This window comes from Mytilus californianus, unplaced genomic scaffold (assembly GCF_021869535.1).
Source record: "Mytilus californianus isolate M0D057914Y unplaced genomic scaffold, xbMytCali1.0.p SCAF_1, whole genome shotgun sequence".
Lineage (NCBI taxonomy): Eukaryota > Metazoa > Mollusca > Bivalvia > Mytilida > Mytilidae > Mytilus > Mytilus californianus.
Window position 1 is genome coordinate 127120814 of NW_026262581.1, and position 19516 is coordinate 127140329.

Below are 19516 nucleotides of genomic sequence, written 5' to 3' on the forward strand. Positions count from 1 at the left end.
TTTATATTTGATAAAGACATTTTTGTTTGAGCAGATTTCCGTTATTGTCAGTTTTTACTGTCTAGTGACTTGTATCTTATTATTGTTTTAATATTGGTTGCTATATCTAAGTAATTTTGTAATGAGCTATACTAACATACACAACTACAACTCACCAGTTTTATGTTCTGAGTCTCCTGATTCTGAAAACTCATTCATGCTTGTGTTTGAATTATTTCCAGTATCGATTTGTGCATGTAACATATCTGTTTTTACATCTGTAAACAAGACACGTTTTAAATTAAACCTCAAAAAAAGTAAAATCACAAAAATACTGAACTCCGAGGAAAATTCAATCGGAAAGTCCCTAATCACATGGCAAAATCAAATGACAAAACACATCAAACGAATGGACAACAACTGTCACATTCCTGACTTGGTACAGGCATTTTCAAATGTAAAAAATGGTGGATTGAACCTGGTTTTATAGCGCTAAACCTCTCACTTGTACGACAGTCTTATCAAATTCCGTTATATTTACAACGATGCGTGAACAAAACAGACATTATAAATAAAATAGTCAAAATATGGGTACAGCAGTCATCACTGTGTTACAATATCAAAAAAAACAATTATTTACAAAAAAGAACAAAAGCATCTATCAAATTAAAAACCACATTCATTGCTTCGCGTGTCTGACGTCAGAAAATGTAAACGTCACATAAGAAGAAATTTTGTCATTCAATGTTTATTCAAAATTATAAGAAAAACAGAATTATGTTCTTAACCTTCCTTGTTTTCAGATTTCTTTGGTTTCCATTAGCCTCTTGGTGTTGGGTAAATTCAATGAAATATAGTGGGGATATTTTCAATAGAAAAACACCCTTCGAATATTTCATAAGAAGTTTAATAGGTCACTTGTCTCGTTCTATGAGCAACTTTCTAATAAATAATAATGGAATTCAGAAAACAACACGTAAAAAACAATTGTAAATTAGGTCTTACTTTAAGCCATTAATCGAATAATAAAATATAAGAAGACGTAGCGGACTTGATAACCGGCCGCGGATACTCAATTATGGGTGAGGTCAGATATGCTTGGGAGCACTCAACTCGTTCATTACTTTGAACAGGAAAATAATGTACGAAACTGGTAATACATTTTCTTTTAGAAGATTTACAGATAATAATGGTCTATCCTCCCGTTCTTCGTTTCTTCTCATTATATATAAAACTACTATTGATTATTGAACTTCTTTTCCAAACTTATGGTAAGCTGTATGTGTGTACAGTAACATTTGTTTTGTTTCAACATTTTAGTTTGCATGGCACATACACTTGTTTACATATGTATATGTTGTAGATACACATTTCTCTAATTTCCCAATATATACTTTTCCCGACTGATTGATTATTTTTGTATAATCAACGTGTGGTTGGTGTGGTCTCAGTTCATACTTTGTCTAAATTCAATTATGACGTAAAATGTTCTCACTTTCTTCAAAATTTCTTACTTAGACGTCATGAAAAATAGCGACTATGTCTGATGACGTCACATATAAGACTTTTTGCAGATTATTGAAAACGAACGATAAAATGTGTCTACACATAGCCTAAAAATCAGTACAGAAACAGAATTAACCATGAAAACTTGTGCAATACGACATGTCTCTACTCTTGACAGTTGAATTTGGAAAATCTAATAAGCTGGACGAGACTCGCGTTTTAAATATGAAAGTTTAAGTGCCAGTCCTTGTAAGAATCAGGCAATTTAGAAAAATTTCAAAACATGGCCGAAAAAAACCCACCGACCAATCTATCCTATTTTGAAGTTACCCTCATCCTGAGTTAGAAATGGTAGGTCTTTTGTTTCTGCTGTTCTGGTAATTCGTGAAATCTCCAGATAACTTTTGGTTAGAATGATAGCAAATTACAGAGTTATCTCCCTTTAATTGTTAATTTCTAGTGCATTTCAACCAAATTATATCTTGAGTTACCAGAACAGGAAAAGGAAACTAATGTTATATTCGTGCACCATGATACAATTTGAACATAAATTAATGTCAACTTGAGTAGGTTTTTTTTGTCATGTTTTCACCACTGCCTGATTCTTAGGCAGATTGTCACTTTTAAAACTGTCTCAAGCTGAGAAATGTCGTATTACACTAGATGTAGTTAAAAAATCTATTATAGATATATATATCTTACCTATCGAAGCTGAAGTATACTTTGAATCAGGCTCCATGTGTAGAACACTTGAAATGCTTCTTGATATAATCTGATTGATCTTCAAGAAATATGGTGCTGCCTTCATATCCTAATCATAAGATAATTCATATCGATCAAAAAATATAATTGTTCATAGATTCTTAAATACATCTATGTTTTCGTGTTATTATTATTACTCTTCGTTTTAATCAAACAAAGCTGTAGATGAAATCTGTTAGATCTAAAAAAATTATTCCTGCAAAATGCAAGTGAAATGATATAAGGTAATAAAATTTACATTAATATATTAGATATTTTGGCACTCAGTGGTGAAAAAAAATTAATAAGGAATATTACAATAGAATAACATTCTTCCTTAAGTATTAGTCAATGCAGTAATATTTTGTTCATTAGGTGTGTTTTCGGGAACAGACAGGTTCAAATGATATGTACACGATTTGGTACTTTTCGGAAGTGTGGTGCATTTATTTATAAAACTAGTTACGATTTCTGTGAATGTTTTAATAGATTTAATTTCACCTGTTTTTCTTCCCCTGTGGATTGGTTTGCTGCGAACAACATCACATTCATAATATCTATGAGTGACTGAAAAAAATATATAGCACGATATAATTAACATTTTTTTTTGTAAGACACAGTAAAAACAACACAAAGAACATATTTCAATTATGACAATATCGTATATCTAATGTCTAAAAAGTTGAAAAAACCAAGACAATAATTAGGGACACTAAGAATTGCGTGTAGCATGTTTACTGACCTCTTGACAAAAAAAAATAAGTTAAATGATGATATAATTTCGCCAGAAGTGTCAAGTGTCAAGTGTATTGGAATCACTTAAGTTAAGAGTCCTTCTTCGTGCACGAATGGTCTTAAAATATAACGTACTTTTCTCTCTATAATTTCCTGTGCCTGTCATCAAACAGTCATAGAATTGCTATAGTGTCTAATATCCAGTGACAGACCGATTATCTAAGGAACCTAACTAATAACTAACCAATTGGAATTTCGGGTCGTACTTTGGTGTTTTAACCTTTTTAATTCTAGCGTCACCGATGACAATTTTGTTCTTGTTATTAAGCAACACTGGTTAAAACTGTATGTTTGACTAGGTCATCACTTTTTTAACGACATTTGATGGTCCTTACAATAACATGTATTTAAGAATGACGTACTACAATGTATAAAGTAGTTATTTATTCGATTTATGAAGTATAAAATATACAGGAACAAGTAACTACCAACCTTCAAAGTAATCTTATCATCTCTGGCTGACAACTGTGGATATTGTTCCAAATGTCTCAGTAACTCGTGAAGAATGCTTACAGCTAACTCAACATCTCCAGAATACAAGTGGTTATTATTTCTTTTAATGATAAACTCACATAAACGATCATAAACGTACTTGATAGTTGTTTGCTGATAGCCAAGCCGAAGCATCTCCAGCTGGAAGATAATATAATAGTATAAACGATATAATTTAGACAGGAATGGCACTCACTTATTTTAAATTCATCAAAATCTATAAATTAAAGATTATTTAAAAAAACATTTGAGTTTCAAAACTTTTAAAACATATTGGAAGATAAAGATATCGTTCAGAACCACAGATCATAGACTACCTATGGGACGCCGTAACTGTCTTATAGTGTAAATATTCAATTTATTTTGTCGCTTTGTCTTTATGTTCTGTCATGTCTTCTTTATGTTATGTGTAACTGCCTTTATTTCCTAACACTGCATCTCTGTGTTATGTCAAATTAATTACTTGTTTTGTCAAACAATTGTACGATATGTCATTGCTATTCTTTGTTATGTGCAATATGATTACATTATATTGTAACTACTGTATATTCTGTGAATACCTCACAACTTTATGATCAACCATTTTTATGTTTTTTCACATTTCCTCTATGTTGTGTCTATTCTTCCTTAAAGTATGTCAGTTAATAATTGCGTCCTGTCTCAAAAAAGATTGTTATGTTGAATGTTCTAAACGTTTTGTTTTGATACATCTTTGTTCTGTGAAAACCTCATGATATTATATTTTAATGGCTTTATGTTGTGTTTATACATATGTATCTTCTGTGAAAAATATAATATGTCATGTTATAGCTTATATACGTTTTGCCAAACAATTGATACTCTCTGTTAACATTCAAGATGTCATGTGAACGTTAAATGCAAATACTTATTACATTATGTGCAAAAACCTATTACGTATTGAATATTGTTTATTTTTTTATCTACAAAATTTTTAGCTAAGGCTCCAAAACCCGTATTTTGGAGGACATGTGTTACTCTGTTATTCGCCATGTTTTTAACGTTGCTATTATGTCTATGTCACGACAACGTTTTATTTCAATCTGTGTTAAAAAGGCGTTTACCGTAACGTAGTTCGTGTTTGCACATAACGTAATAGGTGTTTGCACATAATGTAATAGGTGTTTGCACAAAATGTAAAAGGTGTTTGCACATATGAGATTAAAGATTGTTGTTGTCATTATATAATCAGGATAATTATAACAACGATTGAGTGCATACTGCAAGTTGTTCGTTCTTTCAGATGTTGTGGTAATGACTTAAAATGAATATACACTAAATGCAAAAAGCAAATATCTGCATGTAAAAAATATGTCGTATTTAAAGCAAATGTTTAGAGAAAAATTGCTATCATCTTTTATGTTAAATTATGTGCATTTATTTTATTCTTTTTTTAAATTAAAAAATTAACAAATATACCGAGCTCCAAGGTGAATTAAAAAAAAGAACGAATGGAAATCAACTGTCATATTCTTGACTTGGTTTAGATATCTTTCGAAATAAAATGGTGGGTTAAACCTGGTTTCATACCTAGCTTAACGTCCCACTTGCATGACAGTTGTTCATAGTTCCGTCATTTTGACAAAATTGGGTTACATGACAATAATTGGGAAATACATGTTCTATTAACAAAAATGGAGTGGTCACAATGGAAGGTATAACCTTACCAGAGAGTAAAACAATGTTACCTACCTTGTCATAAACCTCATAGACTAAGTAAACAGACTGACATTTTGCATAGTTTGGTTCAGTCCATGAGCAAATCTCACCAGTGCAGACGCATTGTCTTGTAGCATATCCTAAAAAGTAAATGTAATGTGCAGATGAAAATATAGGAGAGCGGAAAACTTGTTGGAACAAGCTGATATATCACAAGAACAAAATATTTTAACACGGATTACTTTTTATCGCACTATGTATTTGGATTCTTTCGACTGTGTTTTAATCAGCGCACTTTATAGACATGTACATGAGACTAATACCTTAAAGCTGGGGTCTGGGCCATTGTTACAAAAAAGGTAAAAAATTAATTCAGGGTAAGTTATCGGTTTGCAATGATTTCACAAATGGCATTCTGAACGACGGATCGCTTCTTGAATTTTGTTAAACAGGAAACCAATAAAACTGTCAAAAAAAAAGAACATTTAAACCAAACCAAATTACAATATAATACAGCAGATTGGAGATTGGCGACTATAATGTTAATGAACAATAAATGTGTCATTTGTAACCGTAACTATTTAGTACAGTACGGCAACCGAGTTCATTTCCTTCACATATGTATATGAACAATTTTGATGCAAACTTTAGTCCAGTTTTGTCATATTAAGCAACTTAACACAGTTTTTGTTATGATGACTGCAATATTGCAGTAAAAACTATATTAAGAGAATATTTTTTACAAAACACAGATATCGATGGAACCCAGGGTGAGTCTAATAAAAATTAACATGCAATTACCATCCTTAACCTCTTAAAACCTTGATATGCCCCTTTGTTTATTCTGTATCATGTGAAACAAATTATATTATCTTGTGTGGATAACGTATGTTTCTGGAATAACCTCTTGAACTTTGATGAGGGAATAACTATCTTCATTTTGCGAAAAATTACGAAAATGAACAAATTAAGTTTTTGAATTATTTTTTCTTCTAAAATGGTGTTTTTCTATGCATGCTACAAAGATTTCTTTACATTAATCTCTAAATACTTGGTGAAATATATTTTAGGCTTAAATATGTTCTCTTGAAGTTTAAAAGGGAGATAAGATCAATATTTCAAAAGATCAATGATTTTAGATTGTCTCCCATGGGAACTTATTAACAACGTATTTTAATTTCACATATATTTTACTGAATATAACATGTTTTAAATCAAACTAATGTCTGCTTCTTATGAACATAGAAGATTTTAAAAGAAAAAATTGTATGAAAGCTTAGTTTGGAGATTTTTATAGCAAATAAAATTTTACTTCCTACCACCTTTCGCATGCCAATTATATAAAAACATGTATACAAATTCTGACAATGATTTTCATAATATCAATGAAGTGGAAATAAAGTCTAATAGGATTGCAAGTATGCTTTATTTCAATCACCTTGCACTTTAACAACTTGACTGTGGTTTTCTACAGCAGTTCGTTAAAATTTCTGACCAGTTGAACAATTTGGTTTGATAAAACAAATTGCAATTTGGTCAGAATTTTCAGTAAACTGTAACTTGAGAGCAACACTTACAGTCAAGTCACAGTAAGTCAGAATTGCTATGAATGTTTCCTTATCCTTGTATCATTCTCCTTAGATACAATTCCATGTTCCCATTATATTTATAATACTACTATGTAATTTCCGGGATGTTTCTATAATTAATCTTATGAAAATTAACTAATTGTCACTCCGACTCCGATATGCTCCAGAAGGGTAAGCAGATCCATCAAAATGAAAACTAAATCTAATATTTTTCACATTATTTAACAAACAAGCAAATAAGTTAGCATGCTTACACTTTATATACTTTGTAGTTTTATAATAATTTTTAAATTAAGCATAATTTATTATGTTCTTTATATAGACTAAAGCATCAGTTTAGTTATACGAAAATATAATACAGCAGCCATTTCCCAAGGAATATCACGTGACAACAAACTAACAGCCTTTTTGTTATATCAACCAGACAATCACTAATTTTTATTTCTGTTTGAAAAAAGGTGTTTGTGCAAAAATATGACATTTTTATGAATATATTTAAAGCTTGCAATACATCGGCATGTAAATGGTTTGCTCCCGATTTGTTCAGATCACAAAATAGTAGAATGACAAATCGAATAATTTCAATAGTTTTGAAAATAAACGAACACATTTCACTACTTTTGTTTCTAATATCCGTTAAAACATAATTAACTATGCCACTTTGAAAATGACATGCGAAAAATATCCCAAAAAAACAATACATAAAAACAGTACAATACATAACAATCAAATACAAAAATATGTTTTGAAAAGGCGTTTACTAGAATTGTGTTTGCTTAGATATTTAATATTTTGATATTAAACATGGTTATTTCATTCAACTTTTACATCCATTTTAACCGTATTTCAAATTTACAATTAATTCCAATTTAACACCAGCAATTTACCTTTCTTTTTCTTATTTATCTTTTTGTTTAGAAAGTAGTTTAGATGTATTGAATCCAAATATAGACTTTACACACTTTTTTCTATAATATTAGATGCGTTTAAATTTAAAAGTAACAGTGTTACAGTTTTCATTTTGAAAGGTCGATTATCAGAAAACAAATCGTCAAGATGTTTTAAAAATAACAACAACAAGTCTGTTCGAAGAAAATATCGTCACAATTTGCTACACTTTTGCAAAAAAAACAAAAGCTCCGTTTTTACCCCATGATGTCTCTTGCAATGTTGACTGCCTTAGTTAAAAGATCAGATACACAAACATGCTTTATATAGAAGTCACCAATTTAGCCAAATTTAACCAAAATTACCCATTAATTGAAGGAACGAGTGGTTTATTTTCTTCAGAAAAGTACAGACGAAGATGACTATCAATCAATGTCAATAGTATCCATGTTCCATGCAAGCCAATGATAGGTCAAATTTGTACCTATTTTGAATGAAAAAGAGGTCAAATTTGTGCCTATTCGGAATGGAAAAGGTCAAATTTGTACCTATTTGGAATGGAAAAGAGGTCAAATTTGTACCTATTTGGAATGGAAAAGTATCTACAAAACTGCTGTTTTTTCATACAAAATTGATTGTTTGTCGATTTGTTAGAACAACAGAAGTTGTGGTGTATTAATTGTGATAGTCGGACCTTTACATAAACATAGTCAAGTTATTTTGTTTTCCACGACACAAGACTCTACATTACATTTCAATTACCAAAAGCAAGACTAATAGCATGAATATAATTTTAGACAATACATGTAGAGTTCTTTTTCTTACACAATAAACTTAACTTGAATTCTTAGAACACTAATATATCAATTTAAATCAAAGCAAGGCTGACAGCTTAATTGTAGCTAGATACTATATATAAATATGTAGAATTTCTTTTCCTACACTATATACTCGATTTGGTTCCGGAGAACATTGAAATAAATAACATCAACTGAAAACAGTCAAAGATATGTTTGGTTATTTTAAAATTTCAATTTGAATATACAATCAGTTTCAAATGTATACCATGCATCAGTTTACAAATACATGCAACAATAAAACGTTAGTTGGTTAAAACGTATCAACTCATAGTTAACTGCGACTACAATACAAATGAGTGAAGACTATGGAAATGTGACTTAGTATCGTCAGTCAATTTAAATGCAATTTTTTATCGTTGTAACTACTACAATATCAAATTCGTTATCTCAGACACATGACCAGATGCACTTGGCTTTATCTCAATTAATTGTTTTTAAATGATTTTCACAAAGAAAATGCAGATAATCCAAAGCCATTTGTGAAATAGTGTGTATAGATTAGAACCATAGCCGTTGATTGAAATAGGTGCCTTGAATTTACGACTTCATGAAAGATTTTCATAAAGAAAATTATATAAACATACGTTTACGCACCATTCAAAACTGGAATGCTATAAAAAAAATTGATCAAAACTATATCAATTTTCATTAGCCTTATCGATGTAGACACTTTAAAAAAACAACATGCTAGTTGTTATTTACACACGAAATACGCAGTGTACACTGTCAACAAAAATTTTAACTGTAGTTTGAAATAAAATAGTGTGATTTGTTCTAAGTTTTTTTTTATAAAAAACCAAGGTTACATCAAGACAGTAATGGGGAAAAGTTAGCTTTATTTAAACGTTTTCAGCAAGCCAGTACAAGCCAAGAAAGGAGCACTCATTTCCATTAATCTTCACTCACCACATTACAGCCTTAGTGACATTAAGTGTGTTAACATAGTGGATTATTCTCTACCACTTACCAACATTTATTGGACCATAAACACTGAAATCTAAATTAAGCAATGCTTCTTCCATTATAACAAACAAATTAGGGTTTACTAAATCTACGCTATGCCGAACATGTTATATATCCTGTATTCGTCTCAGTTTATTATAATGCATTTGATAAGGTATGAAAGAAAACAAACAAAAATAACAAAATGAAAATTAATATCACTATTTTGTTATTGTAAAATAAGGTATATAATATTAATCAATGACAACGAAGGGAAAAACTATTAAAAGAAAGACATGTTCCTTCATTTGTTCCGAACAACTTCTTTTCTATATTTTGTTTCTTTTGTATAGGAGATACTTTCTAAATACACATAAAAGAGTGAGTGTACGGTAATTCTAGATCAATCATTTATTAAACGAAATAAATCAATGAGTCACTCAATAGAGTTTAACGCTTCGTAAATTTTCATCGAAATTTTTCCTTTTTCTTTTGTTAGATATTTAAGTTTAAACATTATTGACGCGCAACTCTACCACTCTACCAACAAAACTACATCCAAATTTGGTTTCTAGCGGTAACCATACTTTTAACAAAGTTTGACTAAGTGACAAACCAAATTACAAGTAAAAAAAATGGCCTCTATCGCTATCCGCCTAGAACAAAAGGCGATCTTGAATGAGCGGCAATAAAACAATTCCTAAATACGATCACCTATCCTACATCCTTTATTACAATTACTCCATAGATAAAGAAATATTCCATCAGAGACCAAGAGAGAAGGATGTAAACAAGTAAAGGGCAATGTACGGCCTTCTACGATCAACTAAGCAAATCCGTATAATAAGGTACAATGGGCCCCGGCATAACAAATTTTGAAACAAATTCGAAATAGAAAACCGACGACCTAATTCAGTACAAGAGACCGTAAGTCATTGCATTAAAATAACTCTTCAAATATAGCAGGCTAATATTTTGTACGCCAAACACGCGTTTCGTCTACAAAGATTCATCAATGACGCCCGAATCAAAAGAGTTACAATTAAAAGTAAAATTATCATCACAATTACGGAATAAGTGAACAATGTGCAGTACAGTCGAAGAACTCACATACAAACTGTAAAAACACTGTCCGACGTAATGACATGAGTAACACATAACGCGAATATAATAAAAACAGGGAAAATACAGAAAAATAAGAACTCTAAGAAAATCATTGAAAACACTCATCAACGATACAAACGTACGGAAATAGAACAAATGTGATAATGTAAGTTAACAGGGGACAGCTCTCTTCGAGCACACAAGCAAACAACTCAAAACGGAAATTATATGGACATATAACACAAGCACGAGGACTCTTTCTACTGCACCCAATCAGCAAAAGCAACAAACTCTGCAGTAATTATACAATGATGCCTTTCATGCTTTAAATAAAAAAAAACATACAGCAGCATGAAGAAAAGGTATTCAAGGTTTCTTTATCTGATAAGCTGTATCAACTATCATATTATCAGGGGTGCGTGTTAAAAATCATTTGAAATATATAAATAATTATGTTGCATTATAAATGAGGAATATATTTTTCATTTGTGCAAATAGTATGGAACTTTCTTGTCATAATTATGTGAATACTTATGGTGTTTCACTCTTAGTATTCAGTTCCCATGCATTTATATGATATATTTCGTCCATTCACATGTTGCTGCTTTTTTCTTTATGACATGTATAATTCGTTTCATCTCAGCGAGTGTTCCCCTCACCACACAGAAGTTTTGTTGTAAAGGCGAAAAAAAATGCGATTTTGATGAAGGATTGTCATATTGAACTAAGAAACTAACAAACATACACACAATTATGGCAGTAATCTCTTCCATTAAGTAGCGTTTGGAACTTCAAGTGAAAAGAAATACATTCTAGAAAAAAGTAAAATAACAAAAATACCGAAGTCCAAGGAAAATTCAAAACGGAAAGTCCCTTATCAAATGGCAAAATCAACAGCTCAAACACATCAAACGAATGGAAAACAACTGTCATATTCCTGACTTGGTACAAGAAAATGATGGAATAAACCTGGTTTAATAGGGTAGTACTATGACACGTTTTAGGTTATGGGTGTGTCTTATAAATTGTAAATTGAAGATATAAACAGAAATTGAAAGTGGAATTCAGTTTATTGTGAAACCTTATATTTCTTCAGCATAGCCTGTTACACGGAGAGCTTAGGTAATTGTATACAGGTATCTTTAGAATAAAGTCATTACATATGTATACACATGTTAATTGGTATTTTAGGAAGGAAGTGAACAAATGTTGAAAAATAATTATACATGTATTAAATATGAAACAACTTGTATCTCAATACCGTTATTTCAGTAAACTTAACTCGTGCAACACACATAGCTGTATTAGAAATGACACTAAATGCAAACTTTTGTAGTGTATATAACCTTACCTCCCGTTTCTGATGGACAGCGTTCCTTGTCAAAATGATTTCCTGCTGTTTTTGTCCATAGAACTTGTTTATGATAACTTCGTCCACATGTCATATTAACATCAGAAGCTAAAGGCAAATGGTAGACATTACATTTTACAGTAATATTCTTTTCCCTTCATTAACCGAATGTTTGTCATTGTGTCCCCAAATAAATAAATTAAGGTGTAATTTAGGCTATTGGTTGGCTTTTTGTCGATTTTCGTTAGTTGCCATGATTAATTTTGATCGTCTCTCTTCGACTTACAAGAGTTCTGATTTTACAATGTGTTATCTTTCACTTAACTTTTCCTGTTGTTTCTTGTTATGCATTTCCGTGTAGTTAACATTGACAGGAAAGCAATTTTAAATCAATAATATGTTCAAATATATTTGATTAATTTATTTAACAGTTATTATGTTCCAAATTTCAAGAATGCATACCTGATACAAAACTAAGAAAACCTTAGACACTTCTCTTACAATCTTACCTTTTTGAACGAAGACGTGTGACGTGAGTGTAAATGTGCCTGCTTTATTCTCAACTGTACAGGAGAAGTTTTGAGATTTATTAACTTTTCGAACAAACAGTCTTGTTCCAGTAGGAAACAAATCTTCAACAATTTGATCTGATTGCCCAGGTGGAATGTAAGTCCTCCCACTATGCCAAGTGTAAGTAAAGTTTTTAGCAGTATCCTCAGGTGACATGCATATAATACTCATGCTCTCTCCCTGGACTACGGAAACTGACAAAGGGTAAAGGTCAACCAGAGGAACTGTTAGCACATTTACAGATATGGATTTGTTTTCTGCTTTTTCACCATCTCGTGCTTCACATGTAAATGTACCTGTCAGAAAATACGAAGTAACACAATATTAATGCTTTATTATCAAATACGTTTCAGAAGTCATGAAATTTAAATTGTGCTTAAATCTTCATATCGTAATTATTATTGATTAATTTATCACGTGGAAAAGGATGACGATGTGCAACTTCAAAGAGGTCAACAAGATTAGAAAGTTCAAAATGATAGTTAGACTCATACATTGGTGTTTATTTGTCTCATCACTGAATGTGTTTCTGTTTTATCATAAAGAAACATAATATATCGGCACTAAGATGAATAACAATAACTTGCCTCTATCTAATGGACTAACATGATCAAATGTTATAACAGATCTCAGAATACCATCTCTGCTTGATGGAATCAACGTTTCTTGTGCACGTTTACGGAATAAGCTTACGTCAAAGCGTAAGTCAAGTAAATATCCATCCTTGAACCATTTGAAGGTTATACTTGGCCGACCTCTAGCCACACATGATAGTGTCATACTTTTGTCTTCTAATGCTGCTAATCCAGATCCGGAATCAACTCTCATCGTAACACTAAGTAGATACAATTCTGAAATTAAATAATAAATAATCAAAAGAACAAAACTAACCTTTCATTTTAAACCTTCAATGTCAATAAAAAAACCCAGATTGCATTGTATCTGAATATCCCACAGACCCTGTTGAGAACCATTTGTATTTGCAATATGGGATATTCCCAAAACTTATTTATCATAAATAATGTATGAAACCTATCAAAATAACTTTTTTGTATCTACCAAAATGAACAAAATACAAATTGTTTAAGCATCATAATTTATCTCGGTAAAATGACTGACCTGAATGTTTCTGCTATAAAAGCAAAAGCGATCTTAAGGATGTACTTAGGTGAGGTTTAGGAATTTGTGTCTGATGTTCGGACTCCTTGGTTTTTTCCTACAAAACAGGATAAAATATTTTGCCCCATAACACCCATTTTTTCTTCTCATATAAGACTTCAATATCTCATAAAAGGTCATTCGCCAAAATTTAAGCAGATTCTAGATTTCTTTTCTTTCGATTTGAGACCCAAATGATACAAATGCAAATATAAGGTAAAAGTCGGAGTCAGCCTTTTCCAGACATTTTTTAAAAATCAAATATCTCGAAAAGGAGCTCCATAACCTATCAATATGTTTAGCTTATTTTGTTCCTTAACTAATGCTCTTCCGAATTATAGTATCAATTTTAAATTCTAGATTTTTTTAAATTTCACCTAAGTACATCCTTAAATAATTCATGATAAAATCTGTTGTCAAAAGGAACTTGCATTTAGTATATCATTGTTTTTGAAAAGCTTCCAATTATTATTTTGAACGCACTGCTACCAGCCAAGGAGTCAGCACTGTGTTTTCCTGCATGAAATATTATTAAAACTTTTGTTTTTGGTTAATTTGCTGTTCATAAAAAAAAATCAAAACACCTAAGTTTTGTTTTACCCCAGGCGAGATTGACTAGACAGATCTGGTACAACTTTTTAAAATTTTTGGTTTTCAATGCTATTCAACGTCGTTATTGATTTAACCTTCGAAATAGTTTGTTTCACGTGACATTGATGAGTCTTTTATAGACAGAACGTGTGTCTGGCATACTTAATTGTAAGCCTTGTATCTTTGTATATAAGCATTTACAATCCCTGAGCGGTCGATGCTACGTTACGTCCTCGGGGGTGATACCCAAAAAAAAAGTAAAACAACAAAAATACCGAACTCCACGAAAATTGAAAACGGAAATTCCCTTAACAATTGGCAAAATCAAAAGTTCAAACAAATACATCAAACGAATGGAAAACAACTGTCATATTCCTGACTTGGTACATTTGTCAGCACTTCTTCGCTGGCATAAAATACAATTAGTACGGTCAATTTATGTACATTTACTGTTTATAACATAATAATAACATTCGCAACACTTAAACATACTACCTTCATGCATTGATGGCCTTAGTTCGATTTGGCACAACTTTTTGTATTTTTTGGTTTACCTCTTTGATATCTTTGTTATTGATTTGGCCTTTTAACTTTTTCGTAGAACCACTTAAATCGACCCTACATAAGTCACCATCATTCACGAATTGGTTGACCGATCCGACGTTTCTGTGTCTCAACTCTTTAAATACGTGTCTTCGCGATCTTGAATCTTTAGATACCGCAATTACCATCTGATCTATAAATTAAGCGATTACGTGCTATTCCCAATCGTGACAATTTGACTAAATGTTGATTCCGATGGGGTGATGCATGCATAGTAGGAGACGCTTATCCTGTATCGTTCTTTCTGGAAATCATGTGATCCTGTATCGTTCTTTCTGGAAATCATGTGATCATGTATCGTTCTTTCTGGAAATCATGTGATCCTGTATCGTTCTTTCTGGAAATCATGTGATTCCCTCAGTGTTTGTTTGTTACCTTGATTTATATCTTCTTAACGGATTTACTAGATTTGAACATCGGTAAACTACTGTGGCCTCCGATGGATTCGAGTGTCACTGACGAACCACGTGTCCGGTCTACTACATAATAAGCCTGGTATCTATGACGCGTTTTTACAAACAATGGCTGGTTCGATACCACTTTTGGAGGACGTTTTGTCCTCTGGATATCACCAGCCAAACTATGTATGGTATATCATCGTTTGATTGGTAAATCAATAATATAATGTAGCTCAGACTTCGAAAAATCTAAAAATTACTATTTAACATTGACATAATTATTTCTTCTCTTTGTAACTGTAACATACAATAGTTAGTTTCACTACAACATGTAAGCAATGCACAGTGAGCTAAATGCGAACTTTATGCACTTGATATAATAATATTACAATGAGTTGATTTAAACGTAAACAGTGTACAGGGAGACAAGTATGGTATTAACTTCACCACTAAAACAACAAGTGGTAAAGATGTTAAAACGCAATTTACATATAAATATAAATATATATAATGTAAAAATGCATAGTTTAATTAAACAATTAAAACTGTTTTGAAAAGTATGCTTGACAGTCAAAGTTTATGTATTATTTTAAGGAGCTATATATTGAACGATTTTCATGTAAACACAATACCGTATATAAATAGATATAGCAGAGTTTGCGGTTCTGAAAGCGACGATAATATTTGAAGTTCCGGTATTTAGATTGATGCGTAGCATAATCTGATTCATGGTCCTACATGTACGCATTCATTTTTTAAAAGTAACATTAGCACAATGGCAACTTTGACAACAACAGAAATTGTGGAAGTGATTAATCATTTTAATTGAGAATAATCTAACCGGTTAACTTGTAAAGTATAAACCACCGAAAAATTAGATAAATTAATAATGTTAATAACAGCCCATATAAGCCAATAAAGCAAATAAAATAGTGTACATCTGAGCAGTACAAGTGTCACCAATTATTTCTTACTAATATTACTTGAATTATAATGTGTATTTTTTGTATTGCACTGTATAACCACAATAAAAAAATTAACAACAACATATTCTTAGATCTTCTATGAATCAGAAAACATTTGAGGTTTTTCTCGGAACAGAAGGTTACAGTCCCTATTTAATACAATCTTATTCATATTATTGTTTTCTTCAACTTTGCATGGTATGCTGTTATCAAAGTTTAAGTATGGTTATGAATGAACAATATATACTTTTTAGGACAGTGTTTTCTAAGTTTTCACCGGTTATGATGGTAAAGTAACAGATTCATTATTGCCTTTCACGAAAGACAAATACAATTGCGATATCCGAGGACGAATGTTATCGGGTCAGGTCGAATCCGAATCCAACAAGTAGTGTCAGCTTAGAAATTATGTACCTACTATGCACTGTACACTTCCATGCGTCTATATAAGCAATACATATTAACAAACAATCTATTTTTTTCCATTTAAAATATATTTCGTTAAAAGTATTTCCCATTCAACAAATCATAATTTATGAAACATTTGAAAAAAAAAGTTTAAATATTTTTTTTCTAAATTAACATAATTCAAAATTGAAAGTAATTTCTTAGTTAAAAGTTAGAGAGTTATTGTGGATATATTTCAGTCAGTGCAATGCAATATTTTCAATTCAGTTCAGATAATATTTAAAACGACACAATTCTTGTTAATCACATGCAATCAAATATACTTACTCTCTAGTCGGTCTACAATAGTTTTGTTTTTATTACACATAGTTTTATCTGCTTTAAAAAAATAACAGATAGCAACCCAATCTTGGGACAAGCAAAGTAGCTGATTCGGAATATTTAACTCAAAATGCAATACCCCTCAAGTATCCTATCAGTTATGTACAGTAGTAATATATAAAATAGATATTACATTTGGTCAATAAAGAGGAATAATGGTAAGGAAAAAATAGCTAAAGCATAATTATACACTAAGTTAAATTTCAGTACAACATCTTTCGAGGACGATCTTACAACTCCCTGACTGAAAATTTAGTCATTCATCTTCAACAATTTTAGATTCCCGTGTATGAATGCCTCTGTAAATTTAATAAGAACTTGAAGAATATGTAAGCACTTATTCAAGAACCCATAATGCGTATTACATGTACATATATATATAAATGTATGTGTAACTCAAAATTACTTTATTCCTGATTTCGAATGAATCCGATATTTAAAAACTTATTTTTTTTTTATATATTTCAAACTTTTGCGTATCGACAGACGTTAATCAGATTAGTCCATACAATGAAAACAAGGGAAGCTGCGAGCTACTGCTCACTGATGATACCCCGCCCAAACATTTCGTTTAACAGGAAGTTGTTGAGTGATGAATCTGAAAACGCATCACACGGTATAAATGACTTATATAAACCCTGAAACCAAATTTCAGAAATCTTTGTAATGTAGTTCCTGAGAAAGATGCGACGAAAATATTCATGGGACGGACGGACGGACGGACGGACGGATGGATGGACGGACAGACAGAGCTAAAACATTATACCCTTACTTTTTTAAAGCGGGGGTATAAAAAAGATTTCCTGATTTGTTTATATTTATAAGACATGTATCAGAAATTGGTATAACTGCTTTAAGAATATCAATGCTTAGATTACAGTTATTTCAGAGGGAAAATAGCAGGTACCCAAAACCTTGCCTTTGTTTTTGGAGATTTAATAACCGTGTTTTTTTTCCCTCTCATATTTTGTCCAATTGCATCTTCATATATTTGATGTACTGAATCTACAATTCAAACTAGGGTTAGCACGTTTTCCTGAAACCAAATCACAAAATTCAAGGAATCCATTCTGAATGTGCATGTCTTATTATTTTACACTAATTAATCTTATTTGTTGCACCCAGATAAATAATTTCAAAAATATGCATTGCCCATTCAAATGAAACGATAAGATTTGTTAAGACAAGTCAACACATTCTTTATCTTTACTGAAAACTTTACCTGGAACTGACGTTATTTGTAATGTTTCCATATCCAAATTAAGTCCTTCTAATCTCTGCAACACTTCTGGTAAGTTGCTGTCTAACATTGGTCTTTCAATTGTCTCTACGTACAGTGTTATTTCAACGTAGTCTTCTGAATCCTGCCTGTTGATGCAAAATACATATATATATACAAATAAATAAATTATTTTGGAAACTTAAAATGTACGCTTTTGAGTGCTACAGAAACTACAATCCATGAAACCAATTTTTATCATTTATTAACCCTTTTTCAATTATCAATCAAAATGAATTCGCAAGATACGCATTCTCCCAAGAAATCAAACAAAAACTACGTTTAGTTATCATACAAATGTTAAGAAAGGGATATTCTCAACCATAAAGGGGATGTTCTTTTATAATAACACATCAACAAATTTAGAAATCACGTATATAGATCGTGGCAAAGTCATCTTGAAGGGCTTAACAAGAACAAAATTTTCCGCAAATATACGTTAGTTTACAGTAACTGGGAAAAAAGTAATAAACTCTTTAGAATTTTAGTTCATCCGAAGCGCTTTTCTTGATTTACTTTCACCAGCAAAATTCAAACCTAACAATATGAAATCTAAGGATCTAAAATTACCTTAACACAGGAGGATTCATATGTTTAATTAAGACAACAGTAGTTTACCGATGTTCAAATCTCAAAAATGAGAAGTCTCATAAAAGAAATTTAAAAGTATAGCAAAATCAAGCTAAGGATACCTTTGCCTAAGGAAGTTTGAACTTTAGTTTCTTAGTCATAATTTCTTAATTTATCAACAGAGAATTTAAGAATGGTATGCTATGAGTCATGTTGATACCGAAGCACGGACTACTGAGCAGATGATACTATATAGGACTTTCAGCCCTCCAGCAGCGATTTCGACCCATTTCTAGAAAATTGTTTATGGACTCCTCATTGAGTTATTGCCTAGAAATGATAATTTTTACCCTTTTTTTTTGCTATTATCTTGTCAACTATAAGATAAAGAGAGAAACTGTTTCCTGCAAGGTGCGATCTATAAATAAGTCAGTCTAACTGAAATCAACTTTTTATAGGTGTTATTTCTATTAAACGTTTTCCATTTTGATGACCACAACAGAATGTATTCACCGGCTTTTTATTAAACTGTCCTTAAATGAAGGAGAAACTGCAAACCTGAATAATTAATGATAATGATAAATAGTACTAGTGATAACCCAAATTTTACCAGACAAAAGTGTTCAAACATTAGGTTCATGTATACATACAAAATGCGGAAGGACACGG

At 31.3% G+C, this 19516-nt stretch overlaps 1 protein-coding gene across 1 annotated transcript in view; it reads right to left on the minus strand.

Annotated features, from left to right (window-relative positions):
- Positions 1-19516, minus strand: part of LOC127738989 (uncharacterized) — a 49503-nt gene that overhangs the window by 16790 nt on the left and 13197 nt on the right. The window contains exons 6-14 of the mRNA XM_052250504.1: positions 18221-18366; positions 13082-13345; positions 12434-12790; positions 11925-12032; positions 5224-5330; positions 3454-3654; positions 2728-2793; positions 2188-2296; positions 156-257 (exon numbers count right to left, since the gene is read on the minus strand). Of these exons, the coding sequence (XP_052106464.1) occupies positions 156-257; positions 2188-2296; positions 2728-2793; positions 3454-3654; positions 5224-5330; positions 11925-12032; positions 12434-12790; positions 13082-13345; positions 18221-18366 (1460 nt within the window). The remainder of the gene's footprint in view (positions 1-155; positions 258-2187; positions 2297-2727; positions 2794-3453; positions 3655-5223; positions 5331-11924; positions 12033-12433; positions 12791-13081; positions 13346-18220; positions 18367-19516) is intronic.